This window comes from Macrobrachium nipponense, chromosome 1, assembly GCF_015104395.2.
Source record: "Macrobrachium nipponense isolate FS-2020 chromosome 1, ASM1510439v2, whole genome shotgun sequence".
Taxonomy (NCBI): Eukaryota; Metazoa; Arthropoda; class Malacostraca; order Decapoda; family Palaemonidae; genus Macrobrachium; species Macrobrachium nipponense.
In genome coordinates, this window is record NC_087200.1 from 61,125,249 (window position 1) to 61,146,721 (window position 21,473).

At 40.5% G+C, this 21,473-nt stretch overlaps 1 protein-coding gene across 3 annotated transcripts in view; it reads left to right on the forward strand.

Moving 5' to 3' along the window:
- The window catches only part of LOC135219345 (spartin-like), a 275,523-nt gene that overhangs the window by 61,186 nt on the left and 192,864 nt on the right, over positions 1 to 21,473 (forward strand). For 2 of the 3 annotated variants that reach the window (XM_064256022.1, XM_064256024.1), the window contains exons 4-7: positions 2,507 to 2,628; positions 12,342 to 12,418; positions 14,134 to 14,314; positions 15,847 to 15,996. In XM_064256022.1, the coding sequence (XP_064112092.1) occupies positions 2,507 to 2,628; positions 12,342 to 12,418; positions 14,134 to 14,314; positions 15,847 to 15,996 (530 nt within the window). The remainder of the gene's footprint in view (positions 1 to 2,506; positions 2,629 to 12,341; positions 12,419 to 14,133; positions 14,315 to 15,846; positions 15,997 to 21,473) is intronic. The other variant, XM_064256023.1, reaches the window with a different exon arrangement.

Consider the following 21,473-nt stretch of genomic DNA (forward strand, 5'->3'; position numbering starts at 1 on the left):
TTGAGTGGACGGTTGGCCTCACATTTTATAGGTCGACTAATATACCCGATATTAGTTAAAATCATAAAAATTTACTCAGAATTGGGGGGTCGACTTATCTTCCGGTTGACTTATACGCCGAAATATACGGTAGTTATTTTACTGAATCTTACTGAATTAAGAGTTCTATTGTGCATCACCTCTTTCTGAACTAACGCGAAACAAGGCTTTGTTAATTTTAGCTCTTTCATTTGTTATTCCCCCTGTAGATATGCAACTGTCTGCATCAGCTAGCCACTGGTTCACAGAATATGATTCTAGTCTATTTTTGTCAGGATTTGAATTATCTACTCGTCCACAGAAACAAGTGGCTTGCGTAATGTTTGCTGCTTGGCCCATTGTTCTAATTTGCAATGTGTTAGTGTTATTATTATTATTTTGGTTATTAGTATTTATTTTAGTAGCATTTTCTGCAGTTAATGTTATAGTTGAATTCGGTACTGGAAGTTGGCTGTCTGTCTGGTGTTGGTCTTAAATTGTGTGGGCTATTCCTACTAGTAATCAACAATTCATCAAAGAGGCCTTGCTTATCTATCGACAACAATTCATCCAAAAATTTGGATGTTATGAAATATATCTATCTATTAATCAGTGATCAATAACAATACATCAAAAGAATTGGCATAATGTTCAAAATACCTATCATTAAACATCTATACAAAAAATTAAAAATTTTTGATAGAGAGAATATATAAAAAAAAAGGTTTTACACTTTCTTTGAGAGAGAGTAAAATTTTTCCAATACGACTTACGTTTGCTGTTCAGTTTAACTGTTGTTTGTTATTCACTGAATTCTCTTGAATTTCTTCACCTTTTCCTCTTCCGCAACCAACACTGGAGTTTGCTGCTTACTTCTGATTACGCCTTATGCCTTCTTGTTAAATCTTGACCACAGCTGTCCTCCTCTTGCTTCATTGTACACCGTCGACCATCAGGGATTTGTCTTCTTAGATTATTTTAACGGGAATTTTTATTGTCGTACATTTAAAATGTTGAAATGTACTCATCCATTTTTGCAGATCTGCTTGTGTGTGTCGATAACAATGAACACACCAACACCAACATTGTCGTTGCTGCTTACTGTACGATGTTTACGTATGATGTTTGCCGTCTCACATTGACTTAAAGTCGTTGTTTAATCTTCAGGGAGTATGTTTCTTTGAGCCGTTGGGGTTTCCTAAGCGATAATGTTTATAAATTCTATTTCACTGCTCGCTGCTATGTTTTGTGTAAATGTTTACTTCTGTATGCGGGAATGTTTTCACTGGAGTTGTTTCTTCCCCAGTTCACTTGTTATGTTTCGCCTCACTGTCTGTTTTCGTCTTTGTTTTCAAATTCTGGAGCTCCGTCTTTCATTTTACCTTCTGTTATGATTTGTCCTTTGTTATTCTTGTATGTTTCACACTCTCTTGTTATGTCTTGAGATCTGTTAGCGCTGCCACTATTTTATATTATGCACTTGCTTTTATTGCTTGTTCTCAGCAGTCACAAATGCAAGGATTATTTTTTCTCTTTTTCTTTTGTAGTGTAGTTTGATTCTCCAGATTCTTGTAGTCTCAGGATGCTTGAAAGACACAACAAAGTTGTTTTTCATACTTTATTCATAGTAATAAAAATATACAGTAAAGTACAAGCTTAGTTTGTCCTGAAAGTAGAGGTGAAGTCTTGATGTTCGCGCCTATCTTCCCCAAGGCTTCTTCTTCTGCTCAGTAGACATCCTCAAAAGAGATGTCCCTCCCAAAAATGGGAAGGTCCTTTTCTGCTGCTGCCCTCTGGTTTCGTTCAGTGGTTAATCACATCCATCGTCTCACCTATTTACGGCAGAAATTAATGCTAACGTCTCCCTCGATGAGTGTGACTAATCACATCACCTGTAATGTACTTGTTTGGTGGGAGTTGAAAGGTTATAAAAATAAAGCAACGAATGCACTTAATTAAGGGTCGCCAGTTTGATAAACACGTGTAGCTGTTTTGGGTTACTTCGTCACCAGCCTGATAAACACTTTTCTTGTTTGGCTTTTTACAAGAATACTTCCATTGCTCTCGCTACCTTTCTCTCTCTCTCTCTTAATTTATTCTTTTATTCTCTCTATCTATCCATCTGTTTATCAGTGGATTTCTCTCTCTCTTTTTCTATATCTTAATTTTCCCTAACTAACTAACATTACACTAACATTACAAGTAGTAGTAATGTGGATTAGTATTGTATCTAATGGCAGTATCATATGTCCTATAATTTTATGTCTTGTGAATCACATTACATATTGTGTTTCATCTATTGCATTTTCTGTGCAATGATTCTGTTTAGCATATGTGACATTTGTGTATTTTTTATTTATTTATTTTTTTTTACACTTAAATAAGTACATACCATACAGTGAATGTGAACATCACTTATCCTAGTGGAAGGTTAAGCTAGCATGTGGTCTTAATTAGGGACTCGAATGATTTAGTCTTACTTTTACAGGAAGCAAGTATTGGCACACTTTGCTGATTTGCAGACAGGTAATGCAAGTGGGAATAATACAAGAGATGGAATTGAGGATGCGCCACCATCTTATGATGACTATTTAAAGTCTTTAGAATCAGGTAAAATTTAGACTTTGGCAGTATTTACCTCTGTTGTGAAGAATTGTTTAGTTATCGTAATTTTATATCAAATTATAGTAGCACATTTGATTTGAACAGATTTTTTTCAGTCACCGATCAGACATTTCAAGAAAGATGTTTTGTTGGACAAGAATTAAAAGCTAACAAGAAAAGTGAATTTTTGTTGATGTAATATTTTTTATTATTGTAGTATTTCTGGGCTCAGCTCGTGTCGGCCTATGAAATATCCTTAAGATCATTATTTCTAGGTAAAATTAATCTAAAATTACCAGAAAAAAATAAAATTAAGAAAATGTCAGTAAAACTAACTCGCTCACTCTATAAAAGAAGTGTCGGTATGGGAATATAGGCGAGTGGGATCACTACCACGAGTCATTTACCATTTAGACCTTCCAACATAAAATCCCCACCAGAGAGAGCTGATACTAAAGGGTGATGCGGCCGCTACTACTACTACTACCGACACCACGGACAGCAGCGCCCCTAGCGGTCATCCTTAATATTTAGCTTTACAGCGCTAGGCGTCATTTCTTAATATTATCTTTAAGAGCGCTAGGATGCATTTTTCCCTCTCTCTCTTCCGCGGTGTTTGCGCCGGGGACCCCCCCCCCTTATTGCCTCAGTCCCACCCTTCCCCTACCTTAACGGACGGAGCCTCCGCTGAAGCCGGGGGCCCCTTCGGTTATAGGTCAGCCTGGCTCCGTCAGTGGGCGGGGTGGGAAATTACTAGTGGTCTGTTGCTTGCCTACTATATCCTGTTTTTCGCTACCGGAGGAGAGCTCGCTCCTTACCCGGGCACTCCTCTAGTAGACGGAAAGTTTTATACCTCATTATATACGGATATACCCTTACTGTTGCGGTGACTTTTAGTTTTAATTTATTTTATCTACTATCTCCGTCGTTCTCCGTCGTGGTTTCATGGCTCCTCACCACTCCTGGTTGGAATCTTTTTCCTGTCTCCGGCGTAGCCTCAGACCTCCTCCAACCGCCTAGTTACCACACGTATTACAGCGGGGCTCTGGTTTAATCTAACTTACATGCTCCGGCATGCAGCGGAGTATTTGTTAGGCTGTAAGTGTGCACCTGATACTCATGTATCTCTCCACTTACAGGCTACCAACTGCCAGGTCCCAGGTTGCAACGCGACGTTGTATGACCCCTGCGCCCATGAAGAGTGTAGGACCCACGCCCCGTGTGCCACCAACCACAACGGACTGATCGTTTGGCACCCGGAGGCTTGCACCATCTGCTATGACCTCGTGAGTCAGCTTTTGGGTGGGGTAAGTTTACTCCTGGACTTTTCTTCGTCTTATTATCCACTAACCCTTAGTGTTTTAGTTTTCTTCTTTAAACCGTATCTCCGCCGCTAGAAGCTTCATATCGCCTTCTCTTCCAGGCTGCCGCCGTGAAGGAAGTCACCCTGGTAACCCTAAAGGCTTGGGTGGGCGGCTTCGGGAAGAACGCCGCCAAGGGCCAGCCTTATATGCTCGATAAGAAGCTGGCCGTCCAGATCTTCCCCAGGGGCAAGGCGACGGGATATGTGGACCCCATCTCGGCAGCCCCACTCATAGCCTCTATTCAGCAGGAGGTGCAGCAGGCGTTCGGGTCCGTCTCTACGCAGGAGCCGGTCCCAGATGTGGCCAACCTGGACCTGAATATCGAACCTATGGCGGTAGGGGCAGAGGATTTGTTGGTTGAGGTAGGTGTGTCGGGCGCCCAAGGTCTTTCCTTGGGTGCTCCTGGATCTTCTTCCCCTGTTCCTTCTTCCTCTTCCTTCCAAGGCTTCACGGGATCTGAGATCCCTGCTCGCTCTCCCGCTCTCTCTGTACCCCCGAAGGTGAAGGGACAGAGAGAACAGAAGACCCTATATAAGATGACTTCTAAGAAGTCGTCGTCTTCTTCAGCTAGGAAGTCTACGACTTCCTACGCAGACGCGGTGAAAGCGAAGCCTAGCTCTTCCTATTCTAAGAGCTCTAGAAGCAAGGCTTCTAAGGAGAAGGCTCGCGCTCCGGCCGAGCCAACGCCTTCTCCGGCATCTACCGGATCTACTCCTGTAACTCCTGTTGGGGTGGCGGGACCGAGCTCTTTTGATCCCACCACTTTCTCAGCAGTAGTAATGCAGCAAGTGGGAGAGATGGTTGGCTCTCTTGGCTCCAAGTTTGAGCAAATGTTTGCACAGCTGTCAAACACGATTAACCAGTCTGGTCAGTCTATCCAAGACACACCTCTAACCGAGTTAGAGAGCAGACGACCGCTTTGCTGGGCGGCCTCAACCAAGCTCCTCAGCCAAGCTCCCTGTAGCAAGGTACTGGTCTCTTACAGTTACCTCCTTATGAATCCCTACCAGCCTTCTCTATGGATAACCCATGGAGAGTGGCCAAGGCTTATTTGCCGCCCCCTTCAAGGACGGCATGATTTCTATCCCGGAGTGTGGACTTGAAGGATTGAGGACTTCGAGTTCTAACCCTCCCTACCCGGACTGACTCGGCCTTTCATAGGGTATGCTAGGCTGACTGTCACTGCTCTCAATAGAGAGGATAAGATCTCCCGAGAGACTGTGCTATATAGTAGGGATCATGCACAGCGGGAATGGGTTCACTGCCTGGAGGATTGGGACTGTACCAACACCAAACTCCAGGCATTCAAGAGTCCCCTTACTATCTTCGCTACGGAGGAGGAGGCTTCTCTTCCGTTCGCTACTAAGGTAGTAGAAGCGACTCTTCAGGCAGTCCTTAAAGACGAGCCCATGCCACAGTTGAGGGAAGCGGAATCTACATCTCTGCTCTTCCCGGCCTTCGGAGAATTGTGGGAGAACCTACCTGCCACTTTCTCAGTAGGTAAGCTGAAGCCAGACTGCGCGATGGATCAGTTTGGCGAGAAGCTTCCAAGACTGCCTGATACCCTTATTCAGGCAGAGTTTGATGCCCGTACAAGATTTGGGAGGTCTCTTAACTCCCTAATCATTACAGAGATGGCTGCCCTGTCCTACGCTACAGAACCGTTGTTCAAGATACTGGCTAAATCCCAGCTCCAGACGGTCCAAGCCGATGCTTTTGACTTCTTCCTAGCCAGAAGGAAACTGCCGAAAGCATGTCTTGCAGGAGGCAACTATCAGGCATGAGCCTAATAGACTTTCTTAGCTTCCAGCATGTGGGGTGCGGACCTCTTCCCAGAGGCCTCTGTGAATGAGGTGCACCACGAGGCTGCTAGGCTTAACCAGAGCCTTAGAGCCAGATGGGGCATCTCTTCCAAGAGGAAACAAGAGACTGCCCCTGCTGCTGGTAAGAAACTAAAGAAGACAGGTAGAAGGTTCCAACCTTACCAGAAACAACAGCAGCAACAGCATTTCGTTCAGGCCGTCCCAGATAAACAACAGGGACAGCCGTCACCCTCGAAGCGACACAGCCCATTCTCCTGTTGTCTTCAAAGTCAACCTTCCACCTCTTATGCAGTCTCGCCGGCCTTCAATTCAATGTATGAAAGCCAGGCCTACCCAACCTTTAACAGGTTCTCTAGGGGTAGCAGGGCGAGGGGCCACTTTCGCCAGCGTGGCACAGGAAGAGCTGCAAGAGGCAAGCACTTCAGAGGAGGGCGCGGAGGTCAACCCACTCAACAACAGTGAGCTCCCCAGTAAGGAGGGAGGCTGCCTCTTCCGTCACAGGTGGGGTTCAGCAAATGGGCACAGAGCATCGTGTCCAAAGGATTGGGTTGGAGTTGGATCAAAGATCCTCCTCCAATCAAATCATTCTGTCAAGCTACCATCAAAGGAATTGACAGATTATGCGGAGGAACTCCTTCAGAAAGGAGCTATTGCGAGAGTCAAGCATCTAAAATTTCAAGGTCGCTTATTCAGCGTGCCAAAGAAAGGCTCAACAAAAAGAAGGGTAATCTTAGACTTGTCAAAGCTAAACTCTTTCATTCATTGCGACAAGTTCAAAATGCTCACCATCTCGCAGGTACGGACCTTACTTCCCGTGGGGGCCGTCACAACCTCAATCGATCTTACAGACGCATACTATCATATCCCTATAGCCAGACACTTCCGTCCATTCCTAGGCTTCAAACTAGGAAATCAGAAGTTCTCATTCAAAGTGATGCCCTTCGGTCTGAATGTAGCCCCCAGGGTATTCACGAAAATAGCAGAAGTGGGAGTTCAACAGTTGAGAACTCAGGGGATAATAATAGCAGCATACCTCGACGATTGGTTGATCTGGGCACCAACGGTCGAGGAATGTCTCAAAGCCACGAAGAAGGTAGTTCAATTTCTGGAACATCTGGGGTTCCAGATAAACAAAACGAAATCCAGACTCACTCCGGAGTCTCGTTTTCAGTGGCTAGGAATCCAATGGGATTTGTCTTCCCACAATCTGTCAATTCCAGTGGTCAAAAGAAAAGAAATAGCCAAGTCTGTGAGACAATTTCTCAAATGCAAACAAACATCAAGGAGAAACCAGGAAAGAATCCTGGGTTCTCTTCAGTTTGCTTCAGTGACAGACATCCTCCTGAAAGCAAGGCTGAAAGATATAAATCGAGTTTGGCGATCGAGAGCAAACGTCAAATCTCGGGACAAGTTGTCAGTAATTCCACAGATCCTTCCCAATCAGCTCCGTCCATGGACAAAAGTGAAGAATCTTGCCAAATTGGTACCCCTTCAATATCCCCTTCCAGTGTTAACCATTCACACGGATGCCTCCCTGTCCGGTTGGGGGGGATATTCTCAATTCAAGCAAGTTCAGGGGACTTGGTCAGTTCAGTTCCGCCAGCTCCACATAAACGTCCTGGAAGCAATGGCACAGTATTTCTTACCCTGAAGAGACTCCTTCCCCCGAAGAAGTCTCATCTAAGACTAGTTTTGGACAGTGCAGTGGTAGTACATTGCATCAACAGAGGAGGGTCCAAATCCAAACACGTCAATCATGTCATGATAGCCATCTTTGCGCTAGCAGACAAACACAGATGGCATCTGTCCGCCACTCACCTGGCAGGGGTAAGAAATGTGATAGCAGACACTTTGTCCCGGTCAGTCCCTCTGGAATCAGAATGGTCCCTAGACGACAGGTCATTCCAGTGGATATGCCAGAGAGTCCCAGGCCTCCAAGTAGATCTCTTCGCCTCACAAGTCGAATCCACAACATAGCTCCCCTTGCTATGTGGCCCACCCCCAAACCATGGACACTCTGGCCTATGCACCGGACGCCCTGTCCGTTTAGACATGGAAATCAATGGAGGAAAATCTTATTATAATTTCCCCTAGTGAAATCTTTCTTTTGAAAAGTCTTGAGCAAGCTGAGGACTTTCAAGGGACTAGTAGCTCTGATTGCTCCAGACTGGCCAAAAAGCAACTGCTTCTGGAATTGGGTCTCCGACCTCAACGGATTCCCAATCCCAAGTTGTCGCAATCAGTACAAATGAGGACTGTGTTCGCTTCCTCAGGAATTCTCAAGACCCTAACTTTATGGACTTCATGAAGTTTGCGGCTAAAAAAGATGCTAACATTGATCCACCAAAACATCCCTCTTTCTAGAAGCAGACAAAAGAGAGTCAACTATTAGACAATATGACTCAGCTGTTAAAAAATTAGCATCCTTCCTGAATGAATCAAACACTACAACCATGACAATTAACTTAGCTATATCCTTTTTCAGGTCCTTGTTTGAAAAAGGTTTAGCAGCTAGCACTATTACTACTAATAAATCGGCTTTGCAGAAAATCTTTCAGTTGGGTTTCCAAATAGACCTAACAGAATCTTACTTTACGTCTATTCCCAAAGCCTGTGCTAGACTCAGACCTTCTCAAAGGTCTACTGCAGTTTCATGGTTCTTAAATGATGTCCTCAAACTAGCCTCAGATACTGACAACTCGTCTTGCACATTCATGATGCTCCTTAGAAAGACGTTATTTTTGTTAAGCCTGGCTTCAGGAGCCAGAATTTCAGAACTGTCGGCCCTATCCAGAGATGCGGGTCATGTGGAATTTCTCCCCTCAGGAGAAGTTCTACTTTCCCCGGATCGCAGCTTTTTAGCAAAAAATGAGGATCCCCTTGCAAGGTGGGCTCCTTGGAAAGTCATCCCACTTCCGTAAGATCCTTCTCTCTGCCCAGTATCAACTTTAAGAGCCTTTCTATCTCGTACATCCTCTAGATCCTCAGGTTCTCTCTTTATGAGAGAAAAAGGTGGCACTTTATCAGTGAAAGGAATCAGACAACAGATCCTTTACTTCATTAAACAAGCCAACCCTGATTCATTTCCAAAAGCACATGACATCAGAGGAGTAGCCACCTCAATTAATTACTTCCAACATATGAACTTTGAGGATCTTAAAAAGTATACTGGATGGAAATCACCGACAGTCTTTAAACGTCATTACCTGAAGTCCTTGGAATCTTTAAAATTTTCTGCAGTAGCAGCGGGAAACATTGTTTCTCCTGATACTGCACAGTAGTTGTAGTATAGATCCAGGTCTCCTTTCTACCTACCTCGTCCAAAATGCCTCACCCTATTGCCATGCTACTCGGGATACTCTAGCCTTAGCCGCTAGAATCATATTGGTGGATTGTCCCTTATTTTTTTGCTAGGGACATCCACGTTATGTACATATAATGTACTTCAGTGTTTCTACCCTTATTTTTATGCTAGGGTAGAAACACAATGAGTTTGTATATTTTGTAAATATCTTAATTAAGTTGAATCATTCTATATTGTTCTTGCCATTACACTATTATGTATCACCATGTCTAATATAAGTTAATTTTAAGTACTTTATATTGATTGCTTTCTTTACCATGCCATTGTTTAGGATAAGTTAGCTTTAAGTACTTTTGTTTGTATACTGTAATGTCCCTGATTCACTTATATTATATTGCCTTTTTTTACTATTGGGTTTCATTTGTCCTTATTCCCATCTTGTCTGTTTCTCTGGTACTATTTCATAGGCCGACACGAGCTGAGCCCAGAAAAGGGATTTTGACGTAGGAAAAATCTATTTCTGGGTGATTGGCTCGTGTCGCCCTATGAAACCCACCCTGTTTTCTTTTACCCACCCTACAGGACAAGATGTTCATAGATTAAGGATGACCGCTAGGGGCGCTGCTGTCCGTGGCGTCGGTAGTAGTATCAGTAGCGGCCGCATCACCCTTTAGTATCAGCTCTCTCTGGTGGGGATTTTATGTTGGAAGGTCTAAATGGTAAATGACTCGTGGTAGTGATCCCACTCGCCTATATTCCCATACCGACACTTCTTTTATAGAGTGAGCGAGTCAGTTTTACTGACATTTTCTTAATTTTATTTTTCTCTGGTAATTTTAGATTAATTTTACCTAGAAATAATGATCTTAAGGATATTTCATAGGGCGACACGAGCCAATCACCCAGAAATAGATTTTTCCTACGTCAAAATCCCTTTTTTGGTTTGCTAATATGTAATTTGTTGAAATTTTTCATAGAGGACTTTTTAAAACCCTAGGGTGTAACGCTGGTGCTGGATGAGTATGGGAACATTTTTAATGAAAAGTCCTGTAGAAAAATAAATATCTTGGGATTACTAAGACCCGTTAAACAGCCAACAGGCATGCAAGAAGTAAGACAAATTGCTTCCTAAAGACTGAAGAATTGTATGTGTATGTCTACCCGAGCTTATTGGTTTTTGTTTTTGTTTCAAGTGGGAATGAAGCATATGGAACAGCTTATGAGTACAAAAAGAGCTAATTATGTGTAATTGGTTTGTGGTTATACAAATGAATTTTATCAAGCCATTGTGTGAACTTTAATGTGGTTGATAAAGTAATGAATTAAAAGTTAAGATGTTTACGGTGTAGCATTTATTACTCCATTGTTTTTAAAATGATAATTTAGAAATATATTCTAATATAATATAGGTTACATATTTGTTTGTAGGGAAATGCAAATCTTTGCCTTTTGTATAGGAGTATCCTCAGTGCAGACTGCAGCAGTCATTGATCCTGGCAACAAGGTTGTTAATTGGTGGTTATGGGGAAATACCTCTCGCTCACCTTCTGTCACTAGCCACTCCATCGGTTGCTATGAAAAGCTGATGTCTTGCTCTGCTCTCTCTCTTCCTTGTCATTGAATAATTGGATTAGTATTTTGACTGCTATTCTTTACTACATAACTGTGTTTTCTGAATTTGGTTTTTCCCTTTGAAAATGGAAAAAAAATATGAATGCTGTCGTGATTGGTATGGGTATCTTTGTGGTTACTTCATGTCTCCCATAATGTTTAATACTCACAGATACCGTTTTTATAGGGAGAATGTGTATTCCCCTTTTTCCTTCTTGAAGGGGTCTTCTGGCTGGGCTTCTCAGTGGGATATGTTTGATGGGAAGAGGAGGAAGAGCAAGAGGTGTTCATCAGCCTCATTTGTTGGGGGGAATAACCCCCCAGTGACTCCATTGAATCCCCTTGTTAGAAGGTAGTGCCATTGATGCACCTCAAATGGTACACTGAAGGTATTACTAAAAGCTGTTTGTAGTATTCTTTAGGCTCCTAGCTACAACCACCTGCTAGACCTTCACTTCACCTCCATTTCACTTCCTTTCTTCAATCTGTCCAACCACTTCAGTTCCACTTTTCACCATATTTGGCTTCATTTCCAATTTCTCACGAATCAGATCAACTCACCGTATCCTAGTTCCTTCCTCCATTTCTATCCCACTGTCCCCCTCAGGGGGTTAGTGCCATCAGTGCACCTCATGCAGTGCACTGTAAGCATTATTGAGGATTCTTTGCAGTGTCCCTTCAGCCCGTAGCTGCAACTCATTTCTTTAATTGTACGCCATTTATATTCTCTTACTATTATCTTACTTTCCACATGCTCCTATCAATTGCACTGAATGACCTCATACTGTATGTGCCAGTGCTTGATCTTTGGCCTGAATTTTATATTCTATTCCCTGTTCCCAATCCCACTGTCTGTGAAGGGTACATCCCCCCCCTCGCTAGAGGTGAAGGAGTCATGCCACATGCTGTCTTCAGAGGACAGTGCTAGTGTTGGGTCTGGTGCCCCCTTAGTTGGGCTTTGTCCCCAGCACCTGCCAAGCTTGGCCTCTTCCATAGTTGACTTGGACATTTCAGGTATGAGGAACACATCTTTGTTGGAGTACCTGTGAAAGCTATGGCCTATGCTCAATATTCCTGGTAGCCCATCTTTTCTTGCTTTTCACGGCAGCCTAGCTACTGAGAAGGAGCTCTCTCCTTTGTTTAGTACTGCTGCTGTATCTGTTGTTGTTCTTGCTGCTGTGTCTGCTGCTGCTTTCTTGGTTCCTGTGAAGGAGGGGGATCCTCCAGAATTTGTACTCCCTCTGGTGGTGGAACCCTTTCCCTGTTTGCTGCTTTTGAGTAAGGTTCAGGGTTAAACTTCAGTCAGTTATCAGATGATTTGTATTTTATTGGGAACAAATGAATGTTAAAAATTATTTGTCCCCTGCTCACTTTCAGTAACCAGTTAATGACCTTACTACCAAGTTCAATGCTGTAGATACTCCAATGTAAAATACATACTATGGTTTGTCTAACTAGTAAAAATACAAATTAATTTTTACAAATTTTCATTTTTCACCCACAGCCATAGATGGAAAAGTGATTACATAGTACCTTATGAAGTAAAATGATGTCGATGTCATATCTGAAAAAAATAATTTTTCACTCTCAGTTTCTAAAATGTTCAATTTTTGCTAGGTGCAGGTAGCAGTAATGATGCCTCTGATGGAAATACTTCAACTTCTTATCCTCGCCTCAGTGCACTTAACCCTCAGGTCAGTTTTGTTATATGGATTTCAGTGTAAGGCATGAGATTACCAATAAAAGAGAATTAATGTTTGAATTTAATGTATATCAAGCTATTACATTTAAACCAGTAGCACCAAAGATAAAACTTCAAAATGGTAATTACAGTGAATAACAATTATGATTATTTGTGTTGGTGAATAAGTTATATGTTAGTATCTTGACTGGCTGCATGAGACATGTACAGGGTGTTACGAAATTAGAGGCCCCCACCCCCCCTCTACAGCATGAAAAAAAATTATATGGACAAAACAAAATTCGGAACAGGTATTTATTTAAGTTTCTCTCTTGAGTATTAATATTTTGTGTGGCCTCCATCTACCTGTACCACAGCCTGCATTCTTGAGGGGTATGATTTCAGCAAATCACAAAAAAGCTGAGACTCAAACTCCATTTCCCTGAGCACTTCTGTCACCTCTCTTCGCAGGTTGTCGAGGCTTGGTATACCATCATAGTTCACTGTGCGTGCTTCAACACAATCCTTTAAGATACTACCAATGTTTTCACACACATGTCAGGGGAGCTACCTGGAAATTCACTTGAAGGGAAGAAATCGATACCACTAGTATTTGGAAGCAGCTCCTGTGTCTGAAGAGCCTTGAAACATGGTGCCTTGTCACGCAAAAATGTGACTCCTTCAACAGATAACACATTTTCAGGATCTGAGGAAAGGAAATACTCCACCAGTAACCACAGTTTCTCTGAAGTATTCGCCATTCCATTACTGTCCTCTTTCTTTGATGATCCACATTAACCGTGTGGCTGTGAAACACAGAAAAATTCCCAAACATTCAGGAAATTTCACAACTTGGTAATAGCGCACATCATCGCTGATATCATCCAACTTTGCAGCCCAAATGATGTCATTTTCATGATTTGGCTTCCTGACTGTGTAAATGAAGAATTCATCTGATGCGGCAACATGGAGAAAGTCAGCTTCATCCCAATCTTTAAGAAATGAACCACAAAACGATGCACGGTCTTCTCTCTGTTGCTGAGTGATGTTGGGCTTGTTGATAACATGAAATGGCTTGATACCAGATTTATTCAACTCACAATATAGAGCACTATAACTTCTCTTCTTTCCCCTTTTTGTTTCTAGTTCAAGTTCCAATTTATGTAAAGACTTTCTTGGTCTACCCACTGCCTCAGCTATGATGTCTTTTGACTTCTGAGAAAGGACTTCAGGCCTTCCAAGATTCTCACTCTTTTCGCGATGACAGTCATATGGATTTTTGTTCCAGTTCCTTTTAACAAAGGATTCATCTCTTTTAATGTATTTAGCTATCCAGGAAAATGAAATGAAGGATGCACCAGCATCCCTGGCCTCTCTGAAGGTTATAGCCTGGATTCAGTCAATCCATCTGATTTCCTCCGAGTGATTAGCCATGGATGTATCACTCAGTCTGAAAATACAAGTTATGTAAAATAAAAAATAGCTTAATAGAAACTTAAGATAATGTACTTGGAGGTAGGCTGTAGCAGAAAACTTCATAACTTTCCATTTGTTCTGTGGAGGGGGGCCCTCTAATTTCGAAACACCCGGTATATTAAAGAATTATGTCCCAGGTTTATAGAATTCTATACTGCAGTTCAGAAGAATGTGCTTTCATTATCAAATTATTTTAACCAGAAAGGAAAATAAATATATGAATGTTATTTCCAAATAGTATTTCTTTGCTAGGTCCAGGACGCTGCCTTTGCTGAAATAATGGAATCGCCAATAGTAACACCAGTAATGTCACCGCAAAATGGAGAAATGGTCTTTCAGGTGGAAAATGGAGTCCAGATATTTTTCATATATGCTGATGGCAGAGTCACAAGTCCCTCATATCCGTCCTTCTTAGCTGTGTTTGTGTTTCCTGGTAAGGACTTTATGTTCTGTTGTGGCTACCTCAAAGAAAAACTATTTTAGTTGTAAGTGAAGTTTTTGGCTTTTGTTGTTATCGATAGTGTTACAGGCAAGCTGTTTCATTCTTAACCCTCACAGTCCGGGCTAAAATATATATTAAGCACACCCCTAGACTGGGCTAACTTTAAGGATGGCCAGTTGAAAAAAAACACATAATTGGAAAGAGGAAGATATGCATATGCATATTGTATAAGAAAAAAATTCAAAGAAATTGAAAGCTAATACTATTTCCAACCCTGTGCAGTGCTTCTTTACCAAGACATTAGTTAAAAATATGCTAATTTTACCAAGTTAATAATTGTTTTGTATAATTTTTTTTTGTTTTATTTTGTAAAATTATAATTACAGCTAACACAATATCATAACAGATAAAATTAAGATCAGTAACAAATTCTGAGTACGTATTACTGTATATATTGTAAAAAATTTATGAGACATCCATGGATGGAAATGGTGGATAATATTCCCCTTTGATATTACAGGGAAACTGGTCTCTCTCTCCTGTACTGTCTAGCTATTATAGTTGCCATACAAATTGCTGAGTCATTTATGGCCCATGGAAGTGTCTGAACGCTTTTCCCACAAAACTTGTTCAAACTTTATGGCACTAAATGTTGATCAAAGGACAATAACTTTACCCTAAAGCTATATATAGTCATCATTTGACGACAACTGCTCACAAAGGGTTAAATCTTGATGTGAACTGTTTCTATAAGATGTATCACACTAAGCCTAGTTTTTTCTTGCTATTCAGGATTTTTTATATTTTGCTGAATCGTACTTCTATTTGGGAGGCAACAGAGAGCAACTAACTAGTACACAAATCCAAATCTCATTACAAGTAGTATTCACATTTGCTTAATCATTTTAGTTGAATTAGCTTCGGATCTCATCATTTTCCACTCTTTTTGTCATTTCTTTCATGCTCCATTACTCTCATTTTTGAAAATTAGTTTATGAAGGTTTGAACTTCGAGCCAACTTTTGATATTCTAATGGACTTTCAAGGAAATGGTTTAGGAAGTAAAATGGTGAAGTAGAAAAGATTATATGTATTATCTTGAGGAGGGGTACTATAGTATCATATTTGAATTTTAGCCTAGCCTAACTTTCTTTACACAAATGAATAATCTACCCACCTGTACGCATTCTCCAACTCCAGTATACTCCAGAAATCACCTTAGGTCAACAGCACAACAAGGCTTATGACCCAAAAACTCCTACCAGACAGAGAGCTCTCCCCTACCAACCAAACGCCACCCGCACGTGTCTCCTTCTCCCCTGTGTTATTGTTTACATCCCACCGCCGCCACCGCCATCTTGTCTATGACGTCACAACACGACTTAAATACATCAGCAGACACCTTCTAGAATCAACCATATGCTGTCCATATATAGGACACCCACCTTATTTCAACAATGCATAAAATACCAATAACAATGATACAATATATAATCATCATATACTTTATGGTATGTATTGCAGAGAATATTGGTGGTGTAGCGACCCCAGAGGGAGCACGAGGATTCCTGCAGGTGGGTGAGTGGAGTTACCCCCTTATTCCAGCCAGGAGTCCTGTTCTTCATTCTTTTTATGGTGCTTACATGTTCCCAGATGTCACCAACTCAGTGCCAGGTAAGTCTAGATTTCTTAATGGACTGCCTTAGCTAATCAATTTTTAATAGGCATCTTTCCGTTTTTAACATTTTTAAGGTTTTAGTGTTGGTTTCTTCCCCTCTAGCACAGAATTCCGTTTCTGTGTGAGTTCAGTACTATTACAGTATTAGTTGTTGGTCATAGATGGGATTTCAGATGTTGACCCGTTGCTGTCTTGCTGATTTGTGGTATGCTAGGGGATATGTAGCTTGAATTAAGTTATCTTAAATTTTGTAATGTATCTAAGGCATGTATGCTTACTCATTTCTGAAATGTAACTTTACATTAGTTGTGTCAAGTGTGTGTAAGGTACTCTGTAACTGTTATAAGAACTGGAAATAGTTTTAATTACAAAATACAGGGCAGCCCCTGGTTAACAGTGGTATCAGTTAACAGCTATCTGGTCTTATGACACTTGTCTAGCGACGCTGTTAACTGGATTTTCGGTGTAAATCTCTGGTTAACAGCGCCGATATTCAGCTAGCGGTGCTGTTAAGCAGGTTTTAGTACTGTTATCGCTGATTTTCAGTTAGCAGCATCGGCTGGGAACAGACGACACCCCCCCCCCCCTGCGCGCTGTTAACTGAGGGCTACCTGTATTTATTTTTTTAGCATCTCTCTAGTATTATGTAAAGCTTCAGGCTTCCATGATTTTTGTAAAAAAATATTAACTTTCATTCATATTAAAGGTTTTTCTGACCCCTGTATTATTTACATAAAGAAAAACATTTTTTCAGTATCTCCAGTTTTTTTTTATTCTTGTGGCCACTGCACTTTTGTAATATTGAGGTAACAGGGCCTGAAATAATAGCATTGCCTTACTTTTCATGTATGTATGGTATTTACATCTGGCAATTTTGGTCATTCTTTAATATTGCAATACACTCCTGAACACCTGAATTAGCCCTGGTCACTGACCAGCCCGAACTATATCCCCACATATTTACCCACTAAGCGGGTAATTTTAACTGTCAGTGTTACAAACGATGCAGGTAAAATCTACTCAAATGAGTGACTTGTGTTACCGTTGGCAACGCTGCCGCAAATTCCGGCCACCGGGCACCAGAGGCCTGTCTCCTCAATTGTTTCTTGTTCGCCATGCTGTGCAGATTAGTCCCACATCAGGCGAACTTGTGGTCATTTAGCCCGACCCCACTCAAAGAGTTTTCGTATTTTGGATACAGATTACGACCTTAACGTTTTTTTTTTCTCCCGTTTGACTTTGGATAGCTACTTTGTACTCGCTATGGATAAGTTAGAAAATAAACGTCATCGCCGTCTGCAAACGCCTTTGCTTCTGCTTCATCTACAGTTTGACGATCGAGCCTTTTACTGCTGGACATGTAGGTGCTCATCGGCTCTAAAATAAACATCATCGCCGTCTGCAAATCCCTGTGCTTCTACTTCATCTACAGTTCGACGATTGAGCCTTCTACTGCTGGACATGGTGCTCATCGGCTCTGCACACCCTGCAAGTGTAGGATGAGTACTCTCACACATGATTGACTTTCTTTTCGTTATTTAATGTTGGAAAGTTCAGTGCAGTACCAGTCAGAGAGATGTTTGTCTTGGTCAGGAGACAAGGAAACATTAGAGTTAGTTATTCAAGAAATTAGTGGACAGGTTATCAATTAGTATGTTTAGCATATTTCTAGGCTGATGAATAATTTAACCAAAATAGAGATAGTGGTAGTAGTAGTATAGTTGATTCTAATTGTTCTTTTTGAGCCCCCCCTGCTTGTTCCATAACCAGCCCTAACAAGTGCTGGGGGTAGTGGAGAACCGCAAGCCTCAGAGAGGGTAGGTTCTGCCGGCTCCCCCGGCACGGAGCAGGCAGTGTTGGCAGCATATTTCCCCTTCCCTCGATGTGTAAGTTCTCAGGATGATGAAAATTTAGGTCAGATACAGACGAGTAGGGATAGTAGGGCTACATAGTGTTTAGGAAGAAAAGTGCAGGCTTCTTCCGGTCTGTTTTTCTATTATAATTAGTAGGTTATAGAGGGACAGTGTCCTTAGAGCCTCTTTGGGTTTTTCCTGCTTCGAGTTCTTTGCATCAGAAGCTTTTTAGGCCATGGTTGGTCGTTTAGATATGGTTTCAGGTCTGTCAGGTTCTGAAGGGTTGAATACTGCTGGTTCGTCTTAAAGGTTTCTTTCTTCTACTTATACGATATGGTAATTGTTAATATCTAACTAATTCTCTGTTCAATGCATATTGACTTACGATAATTCAGTATGCAGAGAAATCGAATAAAATTAACTAAAGCTAGCCTAGTGTTCACGAAGATATATCTTATGCATATACAGTAGCCTAGCCTAAAGTATTTGCTGTACTACAGATCGGTAGAGTAATTTTTACAGTAGGCTCAAGGCATTCTGACTTCAGATAATTCAGTACAGGTGTAAATTGAACACGAACGAGAATCTGATCTTTGGATAATTCAATATGAATGTAATCAAACGGGAATGAAGATCAGATTCTGTCTGACTAAAGCATTATAAGTGTATTATATTTATCATCATATTAACGTAGTATAAATACTCTCGGCAGTCATTCTCGCTCTGGAATCAGCTGATGGCAAATACGAGTTTGCGTCGCCGTATCCAACTCATTCTTGTCCTGATTGGCTAGCATGGCTAACGTAACAACTCTTCCTCCGTATCATGAGGTTTTCGTATCTTGTGCCACATTTTACATGTAAAATGGCTAATCCGTTCCAAGCCCTCCAAAACCACCCCAGTAAATTATATTTCCAGGCCTATAACACATGTTCTAGGGTCGTGACGCTGATTCGACGGAAAAAATATGACTCCAAAAAGGCAAAATACTGTACATACTTGAGTAATATTCAACTGCATGTAATGTTCAACCCCATTTTTACTGCATATATTAGGACTTTAGCATATGTCCCTTAGCAATAAGCCTAGCCTATGTTAGCGGTTTCTACTGTAGCCTAGTCTATGATTCTGACATCTAAACCTAAGAAGCTAAAAGCTTAGAATATGCCAATAAAATGTATAAATAATCAGTATGTACTCATTTCAAATAATTATTAATTAATCATTAACTATAATACACAAACAAACAAACAAAAAAACTTTCAATCGATTGTTTACATTCAGCTCTTACCGTCTTACGAGTACCGAACGAACGCCAAGCAATCACTTTTCCTAGGACACAGTAAGCCATAAATTTTCATTAGTATCTCTCTTCAACTAATGAAACTACCAAACAGTATAATAACCATTCATTTCTATTCTTTATTCTATCTTTACCTAATGGAGATACCGAGTTACTGACAGCTATAATGAAACATATACGTAACGTAATATCAAAACAGAAGAAGAATTCTAAAAAATGCGTATTTGTTGGCAGTCTGATTTATTTTATATTTTATGATATCTAATTCACAATTTTTTTATTAAATGTATTGCATGTACTACTCATTTCAAATAATTATTAAGTAACCATTAACTATAATAAACAAACAAAAAAAACCTTCCAAACTTCTGTTTACATCCAGCACTTACGAGTATCAAACGATCGCCAAGCAATCTCTTTACACAGTAAGCCATAAATTGTCATTATCTCTCTTCAACTACTGAAACTACCAAACAGTATATAATAACCATTCATTTCTATTCTTTATTCTATCTTTACCTAATGTTTTTTTTTATTAAATGTATTGCATGAATAAGTTTTTCAAATTACAGCATCCTTTTACCAATAGAATACTCAAAGCACAAGGGGTAGATGCTGACCAATAGGAGAGCAGGATCTTATGGGGTGACTAGCATCAGAAACCAATGGGAGAGGGGGAGGATGGTGGCGAGTTTACTCAGCTGGCGGCGCGGGAGTTTTAAAATTGTTCTCGGTGGTCCAGGCGAATCTCAGGACTTTACAGCAACAACCTTTCGTATCTTGAAAACTTTTCATATGTACAGCTGTAAAATTTTTCATATTTGCTTTCGTATCTCGAGTTTTTCGTAAGTTGAGCCTTTCGTATGTCGAGGTACCACTGTATAAGGAATTCGTTTGTATGACGTCTTCATCCGTTTAAAAGACTAATTGCCGTCAATAATTACATTGTGCTTATGTCAATTACAGTTACAAAATAATTACCAGTCGTATCAAATTACTGTGACAACTAAAATTAATATTAGGCCTAATAAGTTACTTTTAATTACCTTGAATATGTAATCAATTAATTTTCAATTAAATTACAATTACAAGCTTGTCGTCAAAACAGCACTGTTGTAAGGAGGCGTGGCTTAGACAGACAATGATGCCGGCTAGTCTATTTCCTTGGCTCCAGATTCAACCATATCACTTGGTCTCGGCTAATTAGCATAAATGAATACAGGCGGCCCGCGGTTAACGGCGCAATCACTCAACGGCGAATCGGTTTTACGGCGGTCGTCAAAAATATTCATTAAAAAAATAAGGCATTTTAAAGGTATCTTTACGGCACAAATTTCAGTTAACAGCACCGCTAGCGCCGTTGTCTAACGAGTTCATACATATGTAGAAATGCCGTTCAGACCATAAAGGTTATGCAAATTATATTAACAAATTTTATGTTGAGTTATTACGTAGGTATTAGGGTAAAATATATGCCTCTGACGCTGTTCTATGCCGAAAATATCGAGTTACATAAGTGCAAATTTAGCTATGGATGTGTCGATTCATAAATGTTCATGCTTTTGTTTAAAATGTGTATGAAAATGCATTATGTGAAAGGCATTTTTATTTCTGTACAGAAATATGATACAAAGGCAGCTTTTGAAAGTGCCCTTCACGTTATCAAATACGATGTTTTTTCATGTTCTTTCTTGTAAGCCGCCGCCTGCCGCTCTTCCAAAAATATCGATTTAAAAAAAGTGCAAATTAGCGATCGATGTGTCGATTTTATAAATGTTTATGTTTTTATGTTTTAAAATGTGTATGAAAATGTATTACGAATAGGGTATTTTTATTTCTGTGCAGAAATATGATAAAAAGGCAGCTTTTGAAACTACCCTTCAAGTTATCGACTACGATGTTTTTTTCAAGTTCGTTCTTGTATGCCGCCGTCTGCCGCTCTTCCGAAAATATCGAGTTAAAAAAAAAGTGCAAATTTAGCGATCGATGTGTCGATTTTTCAAATGTTTATGCTTTTATGTTTAATATGTGTATAAAAATATATTGCGTAAAGGTATTTTCATTTTTGTACAGAAATAAGATACAAATTAAGGCAGCCTTTGTAACTACGCTCCACGTTGTCAGGGGATGGTTTTTCATGTTCGTTCTTGTCCGCCAGTTCCGAAAATGCATTGTTATTTTATTAATTATGCATTATATGGCATACTTTCCATAAATCCTTTAAAAAGTTATACATTATTTCACTGTATCCAAGAATATTGTATGTATTCTCATATTATTGTATTTTAAAATACTATGGCAAACTTAAGCCCATATT